The sequence below is a fragment of the Apis mellifera genome, linkage group LG11 (assembly GCF_003254395.2).
Source record: "Apis mellifera strain DH4 linkage group LG11, Amel_HAv3.1, whole genome shotgun sequence".
Lineage (NCBI taxonomy): Eukaryota > Metazoa > Arthropoda > Insecta > Hymenoptera > Apidae > Apis > Apis mellifera.
The window spans coordinates 3,576,797-3,599,925 of NC_037648.1; the positions used below are offsets into that span (position 1 = coordinate 3,576,797).

The 23,129-nt window shown below is 30.5% G+C and overlaps 1 protein-coding gene across 1 annotated transcript in view; it reads right to left on the bottom strand.

The window, feature by feature from the left end:
- Positions 1 to 7,123: 7,123 nt before the first annotated feature.
- The window catches only part of LOC725924 (leucine-rich repeat-containing protein 24), a 503,999-nt gene continuing 487,993 nt past the window's right edge, over positions 7,124 to 23,129 (bottom strand). Inside the window, exons 4-5 of the mRNA XM_026443786.1 lie at positions 14,589 to 15,759; positions 7,124 to 10,741 (exon numbers count right to left, since the gene is read on the bottom strand). Of these exons, the coding sequence (XP_026299571.1) occupies positions 9,541 to 10,741; positions 14,589 to 15,565 (2,178 nt within the window). The 5' untranslated portion in view covers positions 15,566 to 15,759 and the 3' untranslated portion in view covers positions 7,124 to 9,540. The remainder of the gene's footprint in view (positions 10,742 to 14,588; positions 15,760 to 23,129) is intronic.

Below are 23,129 nucleotides of genomic sequence, written 5' to 3' on the forward strand. Positions count from 1 at the left end.
CTGCGGTTTCTATTGCATCCATTATGATGTTAAATTTCACTAGCAAAGATTTGAAAATCGAAAGATAAAATTGAATCGAAAGATAAAATTAAGTAAAAGATACTTTTTGAAAAAAACTTGATGAAACATATTATATATTTTATATGCTATATACGATATAAAATCACGATAATATTATTATTAATAATAATGAAAGAATAATTTCCGCGAGTAACAAAAATTGAAATTTCAATAAATTTTTAAAAAAATTCCACAAGAAAAAATACAAAATTACAACTAGAATTTAAATTAAATATCAAGTCATAAAATGAACGACACACATTACTTACGCTCACCTAATAGTATGTGTTTTTTTTGTCAACAGAGGACTACTATGTACCCAGTTTTGTGCAACAACCCTTTCAAGACGACGCCACAAATCCTATCCTCCCTATCCTCTTCAACAAATACCATTACAGAGAGAAGTCGTCTGATACCTCTCCAAAATCTTTCGGAAACTCTATCCAAAATTGGACATCCCCATCGACATCCCCGTCAGCTTGGCGGAGGGATTAAATCGAAACAACGTAATACACGACAGAAGCCAATACGAGTTTGACGCGAGAATTCGATACGTATCGAAAACTAAAATCCACGAAGATCATCGACTGGAGCGGAAAAAATGATTGCGAAACGATGGAAACGATGTTCGTTCGACGAAAATAACAACTTTTATGCCACAGGCGAGGTTCGAATTCACGTCACGCGAACGATAGTCGAGACTACAAATAGTGATTATCCTGTTGGATCCGTGTCATAACAACCTCTTTCAACGCACCCTGGTTTACGAAGTTCGTTACGAGGTTCACAGTTAGGGAAGAAAAGTTTGATCGATGAGATTTCGCGCGCATCGCAACTGGATTGGTTCGTCAATCGATAGAACGAGATGAGAAAATCAAAATTATAATGAAAACTGATTAAGTTTAATGTTTCGTGCCTCGTGTGCGATAGATAATTTTTATAAAATTTGTTTTTAAAGTATCATCAATTTTGAGGTATTAATTTTTCAATTTTTCAAACATAATTTTTAAATATTACTTTGACTACACTATTAATTATACTATTTTTTTCTATACATTACAAATTTAATTCAAAATAAATACGTAAAATGATATTTATAATATAAATAAGCAAAATAAAAATTTTGAAATTGTGAATCCTTTAATATATTTCAAATTTAATTTAAATTTTTTTATCGAAATTTATTATTTTTACATAAAAAGAAAAATTAAGTAATTAAAGAAAAATTCATAGAATTAATGAAAATAATATTTTTTATATTGTTTATGTGTTTGTATTAAATTGTTAGATTTTAATAATTTAAAATGTAATATTTGCTTAACTATAAAAAATCATGAATGATAAAACAGATTTTTTTTGTCTTGTTTCGTTTTACTCTAGTCAACCAATTCTGCAGGGATTTATGGAACTCGGAAAATCCCAAATAACCGTGGTCTCGTCGAACACGTTTCCACTGTATTCTCTCTCGCTTGTAACTCGTTTAAACTCGCTTTTCTGAACGTTCCAACGTCGTCCCCGAGGATGAGAATAATCTCCGTGGTTAGATTTTTCTACAAGATAATTCTCTCACCAGTGGGATACCAACAAATATTGTGACATCGTGACTGAACAAAACTATCCTATTTTTGTACAGAGTAGTTTTGTTTGTCGATGAAGAGACTGAAAAATCTATCTTTATTGTGTCATCAACTGATCGATGTTAAAATATCTTTTACAATGAATATTGATATTTTTAAAACAACCTACAAATATTGAAACACGTTGCGATATATGTATCGATTCAAGCAATGAGTTTAAGTAACTGGCTCACACAATGATATTTCAAATTTCATGTTTGAACCATTGTTTTAATAAGTCGTTTTGAGTCGATGCATACACATGTTTCATATGAAAGAACAATGATATAATACTTTATACAAACATAGAGAATTCTTGAGAATATTATTTAATTCAACTGTTACTATCGCAATAATACAAATTAAAGTGAATTCCGAAATCCAATGAAAACATGATACGATGTTTTTTAAACAGTCATCCAAGTTATGATCACGACTATCGTAATTGGATTTTGATGATCGAATGAAAATCCAACATAATCGAATGAATCCAACAACATTAAAGTTATTGACAAACACAATTATGATTATTATTGTTATTAATCATGAAAACTGGATTATTAATTGAGAATTTACAGTTTAAAAATAAATCACAAACTATCATCAATAATATATATTTTAATTATTCATTTTAATAACAATTTTGATCAACGTAATTTGAATTTATTTTACTTCGTAATGTCGTTGCTCTATTAAAAATTGTGTTTTGCATTTTGATCCGCTTTTGAGTCATAGCCACCTGTTGTTCATTGCAAAAAAATGGAACCGGGAAATTCTCTCCCTTTCTCGTGCATATGTGAACGTTCAATATTTTCTAGGCAAAGTTTGACGCTGGTTCTGCGAAAATATCCCGCGAGGAATGTAATGGTTGGATGTTGATTTTGGTATGAAAATAAAAAAAAAAAAGAAAAAAAAAAGGAAAAAAAAGAGAAAAAGAACCTACGAGCCAAATAGAAATTTAAAATTTGAAATGTTTGCCTAATATCTCGTCAGAAGCGAAATTGGGAAAAGGTAGAACGAACGATAAAATGAGGAGAATGCCCGAAAATAGGAAATTAAATTCCATGAAATATAAACGAGCGAAATTTCACTCTATACAGTAGAGACTCGAGATCGAAAGAAATCTCTCTCCATTTATTCTCTTTCCTTTTTTTCCCTTCCTCTCTTCCCTTGATTGTCGCGTTACGAACAATAAATTCATCCTCGATTATCGGAGATCGAACGATTTTCATGATTTCACGAGTTATAACACGCGATAAAAGCTATTTACAAAAAAAAAAAAAAAAAGAACGCGTCAAAATAATCTGGAAAACGTATAATAGATTTATCTCACGCAACATCGAGGCTGAAAAATCAAGAGAATCTGCGATAGGAGCTCTCACGAACGCATTGCGCGTTGCAATAGAGTGAAAAAGAAAAAAAAAAGGATTGAAAAATAGAGGGTTGGAAGATGAGAGACGAAAGTGGAAAATAGCGAGATACAACATACGCTCTTGATATAAACGGGGACAGAAAAAAACGAGACGTGGTCTTGGAAAGATCGTAAACCTAATTCCGTGCATGGGGCGTGTCAAATAATCTGGACCGTGTCATAACTCAAAAGCGGACCTCTCGCAGTTGTGAATTACGGCTCGTCCGTGGCCGGGCAGCGGCGATTTTTTCTCCTGAAAATTTTATTGCCGTCCTGCGTGCACAGCGTATGGATGCAAATTATTACGTTTGATATATCGTCGGGAAATTCTCTATCGAGACTTTCGTCCGGAATCTTTTTCCTTTTTTTTTTTTTTTCCTTTTTTTTTTTCGATCGTTCAACCAGCCGATAAACGTGATTTGACGCTGGCAATTTATTTGATGGTTTGTGAACGCGTCAAAAAGGAAGCGTGGAGAACGTTGAGATGAAAAATGGTTGAACACGAATCCTTTCTGCGATTGCGATTCAGAGATGATGGTAAACTAATTCGCTTGTGGGGTTGTTAGAGATAGGAAAAACGTGATGATGACGTACAGCTAGTGAGAGATATTAAAGGAAGAACAGATTAAAATCGTTATACAATATATTTCGTGAATGTATGTAGATCGTAGATTATAACCAATGTTATAATTTTTCTTTTAGATTCTTTTAGAGAAATTTCTTAATAATCCTAATTATAACCAAAAATTAAATTGATGTAATTAATATCGTGATTCATATCATAGCCATACAATTATATTGTTATATATTGTTATGTTTCATTATTGTATTATATTATTTTAAGGTTAGGTTGGTTTAAGAGTGCCAAAAATCAAACGTAACAATAATAGACTCATTCAAATGTTCTGTAATTGTAATTGTCTTCAAACTCAAATTTCAAATGTTTGAAAAGCCAAAGTCAAGTCAAACCAAGTCAAGCCAACCATTGTTGCGTCTCTAAGCTAATCTAACCTTAGATTCTACAATACAATATAATATTCTTTATTTCTTGTCCAAAATTTTCAATTTTAAAATTTGTATGACATTCTTACTTATAAGTTATATTTTAATTAAAGATATATATTTGGAATTTGTATTTAAAAAGATATAGATAAAAACTATATTCGAGAGAGAGCACGAGGAATGAGACATCTGGCAGTGTTGTATCGAAATATTGTTAAAGATTTATACATGATTAAAAATGATTATACATAAAAAACATGACTCTGTAGAATTTCTGATGAGTAATAGTGAGGGAAAGTTTGTTGATGAAGATTTAATATTAAATGAGGATGGTATATTTATATTAGGGATATAATTTGCAGACATGAAAGAATTATGAGAATTAGTATTAATTTTCACATATTTTTTTTCTTATAAGCCATTCTTTTGGTTTCTATTTATTTAAAATATCGAATCAAAGGCGGAAAACAAGTTTAAATTGGTTTTCTTTAATATATTTAGTTTGAATCACTTGAAACTTTTTTATTAATCATTGATAAATGTCGTTCCAATTATATAATAATTATATAAAATTATATTATATCTTAGAATTTCAAATAAAAAAAATGACTTAAATATGTTTCCATCATCCAGTTCTTTATTTTAATATCCAAATAATTATTTTGATAATAAAATAATTTTGCTAAGATGCTTCTTATCTTCTATCACTATGTGTACTAATAATTCTGAACTTTTTTGTTATATAATCCAACAAATTTGTCATAATTGTATGGAGATTCAAATTTTTATAACAATATAATTTTTAAGAACATAATCTTATTGTTCATTATATGAGTCAGGTTCTCAATCTTTAAAAAATGAGTACCATCAAAATTAAAAAATTTATTATGCACTAAAAGATAAGTATTTAATTTAAAAAAAGTTAATACAATCATTGATCTCTGAAAATGGATTTTGTGATATTTGATAACTATAGTTTGAAATTGAGGCCATATATTTAAATCGAAAATAAATTTTTGACAAAATTGAAAAAAATTTTTAAAAATCTTTATACATTATATTACACAAATTTTATATATATATATATATTTGAATCTAATTCGATATATTATTTAAAATAGAAACGACTCGAGATTTTTCATTTCATAGATTGAGAAATTCTGCTATGTATCCATATTGTAATCCTGAATGATATTTCATTCTTATCTTTGTTTCTTCCTAATGAATAATTTATAGTCCTTTGCATTCCAATTATATTTTTTTTTCAACAGCCATCCGGACTGAACATATTAATTCGAGTTTAATGATTTGAATTGATGCTAACGTCTAAAAAATTCTATTAATCCAACAACGATTTCAACTTGATTTCCTTTAATATTAATAATTTAAAATATTTTCACACTGAAGTGAATATCAAAACAAAACTTCGTTTCTCGTTTCGAATTCTGCAATACTGATTCCAAATATCATTTCCTATTGTCATCTAACTAAGTTTCCTCGATCCTTTCATCAATCATCCTGATACCCTGTAAAACATCGCACTGATTCAAACTCGAATGCGTATTTATATGTATATCCCATATGAGTCTGTGTATAAGTATGCATGTCACGATTTGAGGATTCCTCGTCGATAAGACGCGGAAAATCTTTTGAGAGATCGACGTATCAAACGAAAAATTCGAGAAACCATAGAATTTGCCATGAGCGAACTCAGAAGAATTCGAATTGTTTCACGCTCGATGCGCTCGCCATTTTTGTGGCAAATCACGCGATGAATCTCGCGCTTCGAGGAAACTATGGAGGCACACGTGGAGGAGATTCGATTCTTGGCAGATCGTAAAGCAAACACATCGTTCATCCGTAAATCGACTGATGATTGACAAGATAGAAAGGAGAGAGGCAGTTGCGTTTATGATCTTTTAAAATCGACCATTGATTGCTTTTTTCTTTCTCTTTTTTTTTTTTTCGTGTTCCATTCGACTTTGAGATTATCTGCACATCCCCCTTCGGCCGCCGCATCCGGCAGTTCCATTTTTGCTTATCGTAATTCGTAATCCTAATATGCTATATTAACGGTTTTTTTTCTTTTATTAAACGCTTGGTCATCGCGCATCTTCGCTACGCGCGATGGAGAAGATGGTTCCTTTAAGGAACGGTGGATTTTCGTTTAGTACTTAGATAAATCGGCCTTTATTTCGCGTGGCCAATATGCAGTTTGCTTTGCGATACACGGTGAAATATTTTTTTGAAAACAATTCTTTGAAATTTCCTTTTTTTTAAATGAATCGTGATGAAAAATTTTATTTCTTTATTATTAAATTTTTTTCTTCGATTATTTCTTTTAACGATATTGTTTATATTTTGTTAATAATTAATCACTAGCAGAATTCGATTAAACTTTGATTGCAATTTTTTTTAGAAGAAATTCAGATTTAAGATGTTCTGGAATTATCAATAATAGTATTTTCATCTCATTTATTAACCGCGACCAATGTAGCTTGACTTTAGTGATCGAATGGAAATCAATAGGTTACTTTAACAAAAATTGTTTGTACACATTGATTTGTACATATTATTATTAACGAACATCGACTATTGCTGGTCATTAGTCGCGTTACATAATTCGGCCTATAGTTTAAGGTGTTTCGAGTTTAACTTTTTATTAAAAGTTATTAGTGTTTGAAATAGTTTTGTTGAAATAAAACAATATAGTGATAGATACATTTATGAAAAATATTTATTTGAAACAATATTTTTAGATTATATGTTTAGATTTAAATTGATTTTGATTTAAAATATTATGTTTATGATTATTATTTAACAAAAAGAAAGACATATGTTATTTCGATTAATAGATGAAGCTTTTAATAGATATTAATCAATCAATTATTTTCGCAAAGAATTTTAAGATACGATCAAAATAGAATTTCACTAATAGAGAAAATATTTATTTCCATTAATAATTTCAAACTCGCGTTGAATAAATATATAATTCAAATATTACATACTTATAAATCAAAGAAGGATCCGAAATTTTATTTAATGTAATATTTAATTAAATTTTATTCTTTATTTCAATAATTATTTATCCAAAACTATTTTCAAACACAAAACAGTAATATGTACATTATTTTATATTTCCCAAATGTAATCAATATTTAGCGATGAAATGACAGCTCATGGATCCTATATACCAAAACTCATTGACTCTTAACAACGTTTTCACGTTAATGAAAAATTAGCCTAATTACCTGATTTATATTCAACGAGTATCGCGAAGCTCGATCCAACTCTTAAAACTCAGTTACACGACGATTACGCACATTCGATAACGAATACAGAGTGAGGAGACAATAGCGGCTGATTGGTCGCATGTCTTAGAGGCTCGTCTTAGACACCCTTAAAAAATATCTATTCTTGCTTGTCCAAGTATTTCGATCAACCCTCAATCTCCACGTATTTATATCTATTTATATAAGTATATATATATATATGTATATTTATATATAATATATTATCCCCTGTCGGGGGGATATTCATGTACTGTGCAGACATGACAAGTTGACTAGGCAAAGAAAACGCGGATCTGGCATTCCGATAGACCCGGGCACATTCATAAAAATAGGCACGAATATTGGCCGAAAGTGTCACCTAGCCAATTCGTCATTTTTACAGTATACGTTTGTGTTTGTATATGTCTGTGTAAATTGATGTACGAATTTATACATATATATCATGTACGGTTCATAACGGTTCTGTACATCGGGCTAGGCAACGCCCACGATGGCTTTCTCTCTCTCTCTCTCTCTCTCTCTCTCTCTCTCTCTTTCTCTTTCTCTCTCTCTCTCTCTCTTTCTCTCTCTCTCTCTCTCTCTCTCTCTCTCTCTTTCTCTCTATCTCTAATTTCAGCCATCTCGTAAACTCACCAGTCTTAAACACCGAGTTAACATTATTATCACTACGGCAGAATTGCTTAACTTTCCGTGACAAAGAGTTCGTTTCTCGCGAAACCAGCGAGCAATAAACGGTAATAATAATCGGTTAGCCTAAAAAAAAGGAAGAGTAACCGGGGGGAAGAAGTGTGGAAGGTGATCCGGATGAAAGTATGAACTTGAGCAGATATCGAACGAGTCTTCTACAAACTCGTAACACGGGTAAACGTATTCTCGTTTCCTCCTTTCCTCGTTCTTCTTTGTTCTCGTCTTACCGCTTTCAATCGAAACGAGTCCGTATTCTACGGATTTGCATCTTATTTTTTAGATGAAAGACATGCATTTCACCGACGCAAAGAATTTATCTTTGTTAGCAAAAGAATATTCTTAAGGTTTTAAGAATGATACTCCATTTTATACCCGTTTCACTTCTTCTTCCACTTTTTCTTCACTTCTTTCACCAAATTCTTTTCGTTTTCAACACTTAGATACGCACTTGCCTCTTACGTATATACACTATTTCACTCAATTATTTCATTCACGCACGATCACATGTGATTTTTGCATAGTCGATTTCACTGTTACCGATCGAGCAAATTATCTTTTCACCCCAGGAATGTTTCCAATTTGCACTAGGATCCAAGTAATAGACAGATCGTAATAACACGAGTGCAAACGGCCACATGGACAGATTTGATTCGATCAAACCGCAACTTCAATCGATTTTCAAAATTCCACCCACGTGGCGGTTTGTTTGCGTTCCTATAAGCTCTTCGAAAATTCGATTCCTCTCCCGGAAAATTCCATTACAAGACGAGGTTCCGCAACACACCATTTCGAAAATATATTCAAAAATTTTCTCATTTGCGGATCGAAAGGATCCATATATCGATTATTTTCTTACTCCAAAAATGCGTGGCTTCTTTTCTCATTTCGTGGATCTCTCGTGGCTAATCGAATTCGTACAATCTCGAGAGAAAGTTTCTCAACTTGAATTTTCGAGCGCGAAACGGAAAAGGAAAATGCACATTGTGACATGAAAAATATGTTTCCAAATTCGATATTCCCTTATTCGTTCAACGAAAAAGAGAACTTGATCAACTGTTCTTTCTTTCGAATCACACATCTATCTTTGATAAGAAATTATTATCCATGGAACACATGATCCGGAAAGCCATACACCTGATCAATCCATTATGCACTTCCTGCACAATTTGGAATCTCATATCTATTCTCCTGGATGAGAGATTGTCGTTCTCTCCCAGACATTTTCCATCAATCGTGTCCGTATCCATGTTTTCTTCGAATTAATTCGTCTGAAACCTACATGTATACCGATAGTTCCCTCCTTGTATACACGAAAGATCGCTTTCTCTCCCTCTCTCCCTCTCGAGAACGACGATAATCCTGAAATTGAGCCATCAAACGATCCGACGAGTCATTTCCACGTTTCATCCAAACTTCCACCCACTATTCTCGATCTCGTCCCAATCTCCAATCCTCAGCCCGTAGTTAAAACTTAGACGTCCATAGCGTCCCCGACGTAGCCCTCGTCAGGACTTTCCGGGTGATGAGGCGGCTGAAGGTCTTCCGCCCTAGCGGCCGCGGCCGCGGCAGCCTCTCGAGCAGTTTTGCTCAACAGTGATCTAGGCGAGAGCGGCGTGGTTTCGCCCCTGTATGCCGCTGGTGGCGAAGGGATGAACGGCACCTCGGGGAACACGGCGACCGGGGATACCGGGGAAACTGGCAGCTGTTGTTGGATCGGTTGCTCGACCGGTTGAATTGGCTGCGGCTGCTGCTGTTGGGCCGGATAAGGATATCCCTCCGCTGTATATCTGGTGTCAGTTCTGGGGAGGACAGGATCGTATCCCGGCGACCTGGCCAAGAACTCCGCCTCCCTCGAGTACCTGGCTGGTGGCGCGACAGCGGTGCCTTCTACCGGCATCCTTTGCCTCAAGCGAGGCAGCGTGCTTGCCGCGCTGAACGGGATCTTGGGTAGGCCGAAGTTGAGCGGGTAACCGTCTTGATCGAGATAGCTAAGCTGGGGGATGTTGGATGGGCGCAGGTCGGGTTGCAGCGGGTATCCGGAATCGTATTCCAGAATCTGTCTCTCGCCCGGCTGATGTCGGTACAATTGGCCGTATCCCACATCGGTTGTCTCCGGGACCTCGTTTATCAGATCGGGTTCGGTCAGATACTTCGACACCGGGCTGCAATAAGGCTCCTCCACGTTCCTATGCTCCCTGCGCTCAAGAGTCGCGGCTCTGCTCATCTCTCGTTCGGTATACGAAACCATCTGCTGGTGCTCAAGCCCGATCAGGCTACCGTTACCCTTTCTACAAGGTAAACTGGTTGTCGTGTCTTTGGTAATAGGCATGACGGATTTGTTCTGCGAGACCAAGGCTTTCGAGTTTCTCTTGCGGTCACGGCGACGTTTGCGAACGCAGAACACTATGCTGCCTATAAGGGAGGCGAGAGCGAACAGGGTGCCCACAAGGGCGCCCGCAGCTACGGCGACCACATAGCCCGACCTCGAGTGATCGTTGGGCGGTTCCACTGTTATTCTCTCCTGGAACAACACTCGCAGCGATAGATTCGCCTCGGCTGAGCCCGCCCCGTTCTCAGCTATACACGTGTACGTTCCCTCGTTCAGGGTCTCGACGGAGTATAGAAGAAGAGCGCTGCTCATATTGGTTCCACCACGCTGCCTGTAGACGTACCTGGAACAAGATCATGGAATTTGATCGAAAACATGAAAGCAGGAGTTTATATATAATAAAATGGAAGTTAATCTTTCGTCGTGATTGAATTTCGTTTCAAAGACGGTCCGTATAATTTGAAATCAGAATCGTGTACTAATCGTTAACAATGGCTTTTTTTGCCTTCCGCTGGAATTGGAACGAGAATTCCGGTGTTAAACTTCGAGATACGGGATTTTTATCCGCTTTTAACAGTTTGCCGCGATGGTGAATGACCTCAAAGGTTCCTCTCGGGTATCGGCAACGTACCCACTTAATTCGAGACGAGATTCATTAAATGCTCGGGCTTTTGAAAACTATACGCAAGCTTCGTACAACCGTTCTTTGAGCCGCGTTCCATGTTCGACTTTAATTTCTATCTTTTAATCTTTCGTTCTCGATATTGCGCAATACTAAGTAGATATAGAGCGAGTCTCGCAATACGATTGCTTCAAATAATTCGTAAATTAGTTGTTGCGTGGAAAAATGTTTCAGAGTTTCAGAGTTCATGTTTTATTAACTTTTTTGTAAGTGGGTATATAGAAGATGTATGAGTGTGAAACTTTTTAAATGGTTTTTAAATGGAAACGTATATTTTTTTTTAAATATATTAATTGATATAGATTATTATTTTATGAAAAATTACAAAGCAATTTGTATTAAAATAGTTTTAATATCACAACGATAAATACAGCGAAAGTTATAAACAAATTCAGGCTTGAACATTTTAAGAATTTTTTTAAATAACATTACTCTAATTATATTTTAAAATTAATTAAGAAATAATTAAGTTTCGAAATCATATAAATAAAATATAAAATTTCAAATGAAATAATATTTAATAAGAAATATTTCATGAGAAAAGTAAATAAATATATTCTCAATTAAATAGTTTTAATTAACATTTCATGAAATAAATTATTTGATTTCGATGAAAATAACTAATTTCTTAATGTATGTTATTTATTTTCTTATCTCTCTTTTTAATTATCCAATTAAAGTACATTTTACTTATCAAATAGTACAAAGCGTTATTTCAAATAATCATTTTTAAATTATCATTTAAATTAAATTTTGCTTTCTGATGAAATCTATCTTCCGTTACTATTATTTTATATGAATTCGTAAATTACATACTTGAAATGTTTCATTTTTCTTTTTTATTTATCAAAACGTTATGCAAATCGGATTATTAACAAGGTAGAAATTTCTTTAATAGTTACATGGACTTCGTATGATGCATCATCGGACAATTATAATTTTTGGAATGTTGAAAAATTCATGCGAACAAACCTTTGAAATTTCACTGAGATGTCAGTAAAAATTGTCGATTCTTGCTTGCGCCACCAGCGGTGGCGTCGTTAATTAGAATACTTTCGTGATTAACGACCGTGACGGGCGTCTTTCGAAAGAGCTCAGATGAAATTTGACGCGAAAACGAATGAACGACTGCAGTAAAGTTTGTTCGGAATGCAATTTTCGCCAACGATCTTGATAATAAGGCTGCCGACTAATTTCTTTTCAAATTTCATCGATGTGTTATTTTCTCACGAATTTTAATACGATATCTTTTGAACATTTTTTTATGACGTATTATGATAGCGATTCGGAGTGGAAAATATTCGAGATATATATATATATGATTTGATATGTTAAAAGTTCTAAAAAAACTGTTTATAATTAATACACGATATAATGAATAATGAGATTTTATATGTGAATTTTTATCAATTTAACAAAGTGAAATGAAAATCATTATATAATTTCAATGTTCTTTTACATTTTTTTTAAATATTAATTTGTGACGATACGAAATATAGGAAAATTTTAAATATGTCTATAAAATTCAGATTTTAATGCTCTCTATAAAAAAATATTTCCAGGTAAAAAAAAAACCATATTTAAAACAAGAAAAAATGCTGAAACTTTGAGGATAAATTTTAAAAGAGGGAAAATTTAAAAAAAAAATATTCTATATATATATAATCCATTATACTTATACATATGAATTTCTATTAAAATATAGATTTTTTGTTTTGTATACTTTTCTGTAAGGTAATATTCGAATATTTTTGTGATTGTATATAAAATAGGAAATATAAAATTTAGAATACATATAATATTGAATAATATTGAAGAAAATTAATATAATGTAATTTACTGTTTTTTTGAAAGGTGGTTTAATATTTAATTTAATATCTATCTCAAAAATATAAATTAAATTAAAATATAGTTAGAAGATATGTTTTCTCTTTTTTCTTTTTTATAAAAAAATATATGTCATTTAAATATATTTGCAATTATTGGACTATGAAATATTTAGTAATTTGTGTAAATTAAAATTTTTTTTAAAATAGAAATAAAAATTTATAATAAGTAAATATAAATAAAAAAGCATTAAAATGAAAATTCATTTCATCTTTTAAATATCATAATATAATAATACATTCTTAATATTTTATTATCTTATTATAAATATATTATATACATCCTATATATTTTTAAATATTTAAATTTTACATAAAATTTTACAATCCAATAATTATAATATTTGGAAATTGCTAGATTACAGTAAATTTAAAAAAAATTTAGAAAATTAATACTACTTATATATTTGCTTACCTACATTTAACTTAATTCAAATCCAACACTATAACGTTAGATATTTCTATGTCTTTATTCTGTTATAAAAATCATAAGGAAAAAATAAAATTATTCAATTATTAATTTTTTTCATTAATATTTACTAATTTTTTACCATACTTTATACATCAATGAAAATAGTAAATTTTTTATTTATTTTATTTATTTACTATATTTTTTTATTTATTTTTACTTTAATTTATTATTTTTATTTTAATATATTTCGTATTTTATTTATAGATATGTCAAAACAAAAGTAATGAAAAATTTTATTTAAATTCATGAGAAAGTAACACATCGACAGGTTGAGATATTTATCGACATTTTATTTAGGTTGCAAACGATTCTATACGAAAGCCATTTATCATATTTCCATCGACGAGAAGAAGTAGCCAGGATTGTATTTTCGAAGAAAATTTTAATATTCTTCATGGTTCGCCAAACCGTTATTGTTATCGTTTCGTCCATAATATGATATTCGGAATGAATATTCAAATCATTTAGCGGAAATATTATTTCAGTGGATATCGTATTTTGATGTATTGATTTCATATTAAGAATACTTATGTACCTTAAGAATTTAAAAATTGTTCAAAATAAAATATTATTGGAATATATTGAATTATTGAAATAATTCAATTCAATGTGAGTGATGTGTACATGTATTGAATAAAAAATAAAATATTAAATTACGATAAAATAATATTTTTCAATCTTTTTTTTTAAATTATGATATTCTTTCGTAATATGCCAATGCTTGTAAATTCTCCATATAAGATGAATTCTTCACAATTTAAAAAAATTAACATAATTTTTTGAAATAATTAAAAATGAAAACAAATTGAGAATCAAATTGTCGAATAAATTTAAGAACATATATGAAGATTTTGAGTTCCACTCCAGCGTCAAACTATGGTGGAAAACTTGTTAAAGTTAATAATTTAAATGATATAGATAATCATGAATTTGAGTGATTTAAATGAATAAAATTTTATTCCAATGATTTTGATCGAAGGAAAGGGAATAGAATAATGCGAACATGATAAAAGAAATTGAAAGTAACGATAGAAAATAACGACTTGCAGAATTTTAGTCAAGATGCATATAAAACATTCTCACATTCCCTTACCTTCTTGCCCAACGCAGGAACAGTCTCGAGACAAAATATTCCACGGAATATACTCACCGAGGATAAGCCGAAGACGAAGCAGAATCGTTCTCGTTCTGCAATTCACACAATTCTCCGTTAAACCACCAGGTGAGTTTGGCAGCCGGCACAGCGTAGACGTCGCACTTGAGAGTGACATTGTCTCCTTCGTAGGCCTCGATCTGATCCTGGAGCTCGATCTGCGGCAGGCAAGCGAGCTCGTTCAACTTCACTTCCTTGATCTGTTTACCCCGAAGTTTCGGTGGAGAGTCGCAGACTGGCTCGGACTCTTGAGGGGCAGCGGGTGCCGACTCCTTGAGCCAAGCCTGGGTAGCCTGCAGACGACAATCGCAGAGCCAGGGATTGTTGTGCAGCGTGAGACCCCTAAGGCTACCTCCTAGAGGCAACGTGAGATCGGGTACCCGGGTCAACCGATTGCCATCTAGTCGCAACCACTCGAGTTGATGTAGGCCGTCGAACGCTCCCTGCTCCACGTTCTCTATTCGACACTGGCTCAGTTCCAGGTTAGTCAGATGGACTAGATGTTGGAACGCTCCTCGATGGATCTCCCTTACAGGGTTTCCGTTCAGCAACAATTTCATCAGATTCGAGTAAGATGGAAAGGTCTCGGTCGGTATCTCCTCGATCAGGTTCTCGGAGAGATCTAACTCAACCAGACCCACCAGCCCGACGAAGGCTCTCGACGCAATATGACTGATGTGTGATCTACTCAGGTAGAGTCTCTGCAGATTGATCAGACCCAGGGCGTGAAAGCACTCTGGAAGCAGACTGACCAGATGATTGTTCGATAGATCCAACACCTGGGTCTCCTCCCTGGCGCCCTGGGGCAGTCCCTTCAGGTCTCTGTTGGCGCACTCCACCCACTCTTTACCGCTTTTCCATTTGCACGTGCACATGCTCGGGCAGCCCTCCACCAATGAGGATGTCCATGATAACAGCATCATCGTGCCGAGAAGTGTCCCTCTCCACCACCATGCTCGCATGCTCGAGCACATGGTGCGTTCCGTTTCCCCGAGATCTTCCTTTCTATCTCATCTTATGTACTCGATCTCGTTTCACGCTTTTATCTCGTGTGCGAGCTTTTACCTCAGCTTCCTCTTGCCTGCAGCATCTTTGAGATCTTCTTGAGCTCGAGGATGGGATGGGCGGTCTCTCGATGAGTATGTCAGGTCTTTCTCCGATTCCCACCCTGAAACAACAATGTTCGATTGACTTTAGTACGAATCTATTAGTAGATTTCTTTTAAACGAACGAATTTTTTGAGGAAAGGAGAAAAATTCGATCTAGTTTTTATGTTTTTCATTCCCTGTAATTTGATTTTTTAATTGTTTCAAAAAAAATCTGAAAAAATTTTGAGATATTTACTTATAGGTTCTTTATTAACTATATAATATTTTAGTCAAATGTTTAAATGTTTTTACAATAAAAATTTGACGGAATGTTAAGGACAATGAAAATTTTACTCGCAGCAAGTTTTCATGTCGAAAATATAATAAACCAATTCTTGGAAAGAATACTATATAATATATTAAAATAAAGAAAAATTTAATATATTTCAAGATATACAATGTTTTGTATTCTAATCATTTTATCTTTACAAATTGATCATAACTATTTATATGACTTTTTAAAATTGGCTTTAGTTAATCAATCTTTAATTGATTAATTTTAATTGTGATTAACCAAAATTAAATATAAGACATTGTTGTATATTTTAAAATTCAAATTTCTTATTTTTCATATTAAATCAATTTCTTTTAACTACCAATCAAAATAAAAAAAACAAAAATTTAATAAAAATGGATTCATACAATTTTTCAATTTTTTTCTTTTAATAAATGTATAACAAATTTAATAATATAAGTTTATTAATTGACAAATTCAACTTTAAAACTGCTCTTAAAAACCATAAGTTATAAAATGTATTTTATCAAATTTTTCTTTTATTATTTTTATTTGTAATTTTAGATATTTTTTATTTTTTTTTACAGAATAGAATATTGATTATTGAATAATTAATCATCTAAATACAAAGTGAATATATATATATTCTTGGAAAAATACATCTTGAAACTGTAGTTAAAAACATATTTTTATATTTAATTTTTTCATGATCTATTTACAAATTTCTTTTTAACCAATTATTTTAAAAATTATTTAAACTTTTTTTTAAACTTTTAAACTTTTAAATTTTCTTAAATTAGAAAATAAAATCTATCCATTTGAAAGAACTATAATAGTTAATTCTTCTTTTCAAGATGATATAGGCTTTCGCTAAATTATCATGACTTCGTAATACGTTTCATTTTAGAGACTATTCTCTGTGAACATGCTCTTCGTAAATAACGCTCCTCTCATGTGCATATTCACGCTTTTTAAAACGATGAGGTTAGCATGTTCATCATTGTGCAAAATTTATGAGTTTGCAATGAATGAGTCAAAAATTAGGTCAGAAAGTTCCATTAAGGCTATTCTCTTGAAATCATCTCATTCTGTTTATCAATTCACAAGTTCCAAGTTCATAATGTTGTTCAATAACATAAAAAGCAGAAAAATTTTTTTAACTTTTTATACTCAATAATTTTTTATATTAAAAAATTTAAGAAAATTATTAATCGTATAAATTTTATATCTTAAATTTTATTATATGCATTTAATGAAATTAATGAAATTAAAATTTAATTTATTGGCTATGAAATATAAATAAATAGAATCTTCAATATTCGAAGATTTGTTACACAAACGTCTATTAAATATATTAAATTTCTTCTTTATTTCTATTAAATAGTCCACTGTTCAAACATTCGATGATATGTGAAAGATATATTTTTCTGATTATTCTTTCAAGAAAAATATAAATGCATATAAATATATAATAAATATGTATATATAAATATATATAATAAAATATATATAATAAATTTGTAATATGTAGATATTTGTAAAAATCTTTACAGTTTTATTTTGTTCTTATTCATATAAAGCTGATATTTTATATGTTCTAATATTCTGTATACAATAATATATATAATATGAAAAAAGAAATTAATTGTTAAATAATTCAGAAAAACAAAATTTATTTTATTTATTCGGTTAAGACGTTAAGTATTAATTTAGAAGTTCAAAGAAAAAATATAGATGATAAGATTTCTGAAAACTTTGAATAAATTTAAATATTTCTAAATTAAACATTATATAATATTTAATTTTCTTATTTCGTTACGTTTTTGACTAGATAAAAAAAAATTTTATGCAGCACTGAATTTTTAAAAAAACTTTAAATTTGCAGCGATTCTCAGATTCACATTAAATCAATATTTTTTCTCTTTTCATTATTCTTCAAAAATAAATAAAAAAAATTGGCAAATTGTATATATATATATATATATATATATATATATATTGTAATTAATATAATATCATATGATTAATATTTATTTTTGAATTTGTTTAGAAATAATAGGCGTGTATTTCTTAATTTTTCAATTATAGAGTAATTATAAGAAAATTTTCTAATTTGAATTTTCTATATCTCTTTATTATATAGATATTAATCTAAGCAAAATTTTATTACAGACCAATCAAAACAAATCGAAGTTCTGCGAATTTTATCAATTTCTAAAATCAATTTTTCGATTGAACATGGATGAAGCCTCAAAGGAAAAAATGTCATATCAATTTTTTTTTATTTTTTTAAATAAAATCCTTTACGATTATTGTTCCATTGAAAAATATTTCTATTGAAAATAAACAAAATATTGAATATAATAAATATTCTAACACAATATGCATCATATATATATTATTGTTCAAAAATAAATTTAAACATTAATAAATATTTCTAAATATTGAATATTAAATAATAATTAATCTTATTATTCCGTTATATTTTTGATTAGATAAAAAAAAATTTTATGCAGCACTGAATCTTTGAAAAAATTTTGAAAGAATTTTAAATTTACATCAATTCATTCACATATATTTTTCTTTACATTATTCTTTTTATTCTCATAATTTCTTTACATTATTTTTCTATCGAATCACAAAATTTGTAATATCAATGCATATATATTATTATACTTAAATATTTAATATCGTAACTAAAATTATTATTTTTTTAAAGAATATATTCTTATATTCAAAATTACTTCAGTATTATTTAATTAAATTACATATTATTTGCATATTATTAGCAATAGATATAATTAAATGTATTTCATTGACATACCCAATGATTAGATATTATTGCTTGCACTAAATCTTTCGATTAGTTTTCTTATTCTAGTATAAAATAAAATTTTCAAAAATTTATAAGAACTCAAAAAAATAAGATCGTTCCATTGAGTACCATAAATAATATAAAATATTATTTATTTATATATAAAAAATAATATTACATATAAATTAATTGTGCTTGTGTTTATATAATATTAACAAAAAAACGACTGCAAATTCTTTTTTTCCAAAACTCAAATTATATTTTCTTTGATAGTGTATTTGACATTGAATTCCGGAAAGTAATTAAATTAATCACAATAGCGAAAGAATTAATTAGAACTTTATTCAATTCTCGAATGATTAACAACAAAACCACGAAAAAATATCAATTTCACTTGGAAATTCAGAATACAACTTCATATCATATTGATGTTTCCACAGATCGGTGTTGATACTGTTTCATAGTTGACGCACCGTTCATAATTAATCGTTCGATCTCACGTTACATTTTGAACAAGGAATAGGGACGCATACTAATAGACGTATCACACCATCATCGACATTAAACCGCCTAGGTACACGATACACTTCGAAATTATATTATGGTGGACGCGTCGTTAATTTCGATACAAGGGATCCACTACAGCTTCTTCGAAGGTAGACCTCGATCTTGAGGACCGCAAACGATAAATCGTAAAGTTGGCACGGAATGTTGTAATCGATTCATCTCGAGCAACGAGTTTTCGATCGGGCGATTGTCACGCCGCGCCTGCTCCGCACGAGAACCTATCTCAATCTCATTCTAAATGTTTTATTATCCATCTAAGACCGACCGATAATCGATCAAAGGATTTGTCATGGTGGAATTCTTGTCGAAATATCGAACGAATTTCGTGTTATGAGCGATGGATGGATTAACGGGTTTAACTTGAAGGCGAAGTTAGTCTTGTAATTGCTGGATTTGATGAATTAGAGAAAAAATTTTCTTTGATGTGTGTTTAACAGTTCGAGAAAAATTAAAATTATACAATTATTTTTTAGATGAAGAAATTTTTTTTTAATGTTCTAAATTTAATATATAAATGTATGGATAAAAAATAGATAAAATTATTTATAAAATTAATTTTTAATGTGCAAATATATTTTTTAAAAGTTTTAATATTTTATTTTGTTAAATAAAATATTTTGATTTTTTAATTTGTATTTTTATTAAAAATTATATTTTATTTTTTATAACTTTTTGTTATAAATTTATTGATATTTTAAAATGAATATATAAAATGATATTTATATATTATATAAATATCATTTTATAAATATATTATATATTATATTTTATAAATATCATTATATATATAAAATAAATATAAAATTATTTGTAATTATTGCATAATTCGATTATTTATATAAAAAGAAATATTATTTTCTCAAAATAAATATGAATTATTATAAAGTAATGAAAAATAATTTTTAAATGATTTTTAAATCATTAAAATTTTAAATCATTAATTTTTAAATCAATGAAAATAATTTTTAATTTGTGATGTGTTGATGATGTTACAAAATTTGTTCGTTAAACTGAAATAACAACTTAAATATTACTATAGCATAGTATAAAAGATATAGAAGCTATTTTAATAGTTTTTGTTTGCTATTAAAAGTTTTAAATACGAAAAAAAAAAGTTTATTCTTACATTTTATTTCACTCTAGTGCATCTTAAAAGCATATTTGCTGAAATAAAGAAATATATTTTCTATAGAATAAGAATTTTAAATTATATTTATGGTAAAAGAAAATAAAGATATTTATGTTAACACGCAATAATTCAATAATTATTTCAATATATATTTTTTTAAAATATACATAGAAGATATATGAGAAAACACGCGAAATGAAATTATTTTGGTTATCTACCATTCTTCAGAATATTCTTCTCTATTTTTTATTTTTTATTCATAATCTACATTCTTTAACACGCCATTAAGAAATTTCACGAACGAAAAATGTCGAAAGAGAATCATATATTTTCCTTCGATAATACTATCCGCAACGCTTAAATCTTTTTCACAAGATTTCTTCATGTTATGCATCACAAAGCTCGATTCACTCTCGTGTTGAATCGTGTAAATTATCAGAATAGCCAAACGATAAAGACAATACCACAACTTTCAAGACTACAACTCGTTTCCTGGAATGGTATCGTTGCATGTTACATGGAATTCAATCTCTATTATACGGTAAGCTCGAAATCTCAGGCAGAAGGCGGATTATCCGATCGAATTTGCAAAACATTAACTCTCTCTCTCTCTTTCTCTCTTTCGGTCGTAAAAATGCGATAAGGGATCTGCGAGGAGGACCGGATTCCCGCTTTCTTTATCGAGCGTATTTTATGGAAAAATCTGACCCGCATTGGCTGTGAAAAACTTGGAAAATCTTGGAGATGGCTTCAGGGAAGAGGAAAGGCTCACCAAGAGTAGGAAAGTGTGTAACTATAGAAGTTTGAAAGTAGAAGATGCGAGTAAAGAGAGCAACTTGTATCGCGTTGCAGGCAAACTTGCCGCATAAACGAGAAATTAATCCTTTTAGAAACTGTTTTTCGACCTATGATATGCTTGTGCTCCGTCGTTCAGTAAACGTTTGGTTATTCTTGAACGTACAACTACAAAACAATGCGCTGTCGCGTCCTTGGCATCTGTTGGTATCTCTCCGTCAAATTCGGATGAGTTCGAGCGATCGCCAATTGATTAAGTGTAATATCATAGTAATGAGAGAATTGCATAGGATTAATATATTCGTGAAACATTTTTGTAAGATCTATTCTAAAAATCAAAACAAACATAAAATTTGAAATTGTTAGTTATAATATATTTTATATAATATATTATTAACTATTATATTTTTAAATGCATATGACACGTAAAATAAAAGTATATTATATTTGAGAAATAAAGCAATAAAAAAAAATGAAATTTCTATTTCAATTCCATTTCTTTGATTATATTTAAAGAAAAATTTAATTTTGTATAAAAGTCTGTAATTTAGTTACGAATAAGTTTGCATTAAATAAATCTAGAATGAGAATATATTAACAGTCTCTATAATAAAATAATTTGATTAATTGTCAGAGTTTCTTAACTGTAAGACAAATAGAATAGAATTAATAGAATTGGAATTTCAATTTTTAAGCTATATATATGGTTTTTGAAATTCAATACGTATAACAAAACTTATTTTTTCTTATAAAAGATATTTTTTTTTTTTCTTTAGATTCCCATGAAATAATAAAATGAGTGATTTATATAAAGGAAATGTTAACAATTTTCAAAATATTGACAAAATATTGATTCCGTAACACTATTATAATTGATAAAAAAATAACTTTATACAGAATTACATATATTTTGATTATTAAGCGAATATTAATATAATTAAAAAAATATAATATCACACATAGGGCTATATGTATATATTAATACAATTTGAATTAATGATATTAATATAGCCTATGTTTAAATCTATTGTATTAAATCTATGATATCGTATTTTACAAATCTAAAAATTCAAAAATTCAGTGAGATTTTGATAAACAAATTATTATCAACAATATAATTAAATGAATTCTTACATCGTTCTTCTAATACCATTAAATTTTTCACAATTCCAAATGCTTTTTATTATATTCTCAAATACATTATCTAAGTGAAAGTGCTTAGAAGCATGGGTCAAGAGCTTCTCCAAATCGACAAAGATAAATATCTTCGTTTTGTCAGACCATTTCAAGAGGAACCAAAGAAAGGTGAAGATCCTAGATTCACCGAGGCGTCGAAATTATCGAATAAATGTGAAAGCACGTTGTGCAAAATTGTTTTGGAGAACAAACTATGTTTGGAAATTGGCGAGAAGCGTAAAGGGAAGAGCAAAGAGAAATCTCCGTTGCGAAAAAGTTGCGAAGACGACGGTAGGGATAAAAGATCGGTCGGGAGAAGGAATAATAAATTCCATAGAGATGCGAGCGCGTGCATCCCTATCGTGAAGACGTCAGCTCGAAGAAGAAACACTCCTCGCGGCATCAACCGATATCAAGATATCGGAATATCGAGCGGCCACGCGGCATGCAAACCCCCACGGTTTTTCATGGCTTTATTCCAGCATACCCCCGATCAACGAGGTTTTTCACCGGTGCAAAGGGAGGCCTCGAGGATATTGCCTGCTCGACATTTGGAATCCAATATCTACTATCGCCACTTTTTCCTTCTCCCCTCCGCAATTTCGTCGATGCGCTTTTTAACGCGTTTTAACCTCTGGCAAGCGAAGATCCTTGAATAGCTCGATGGAAGAAT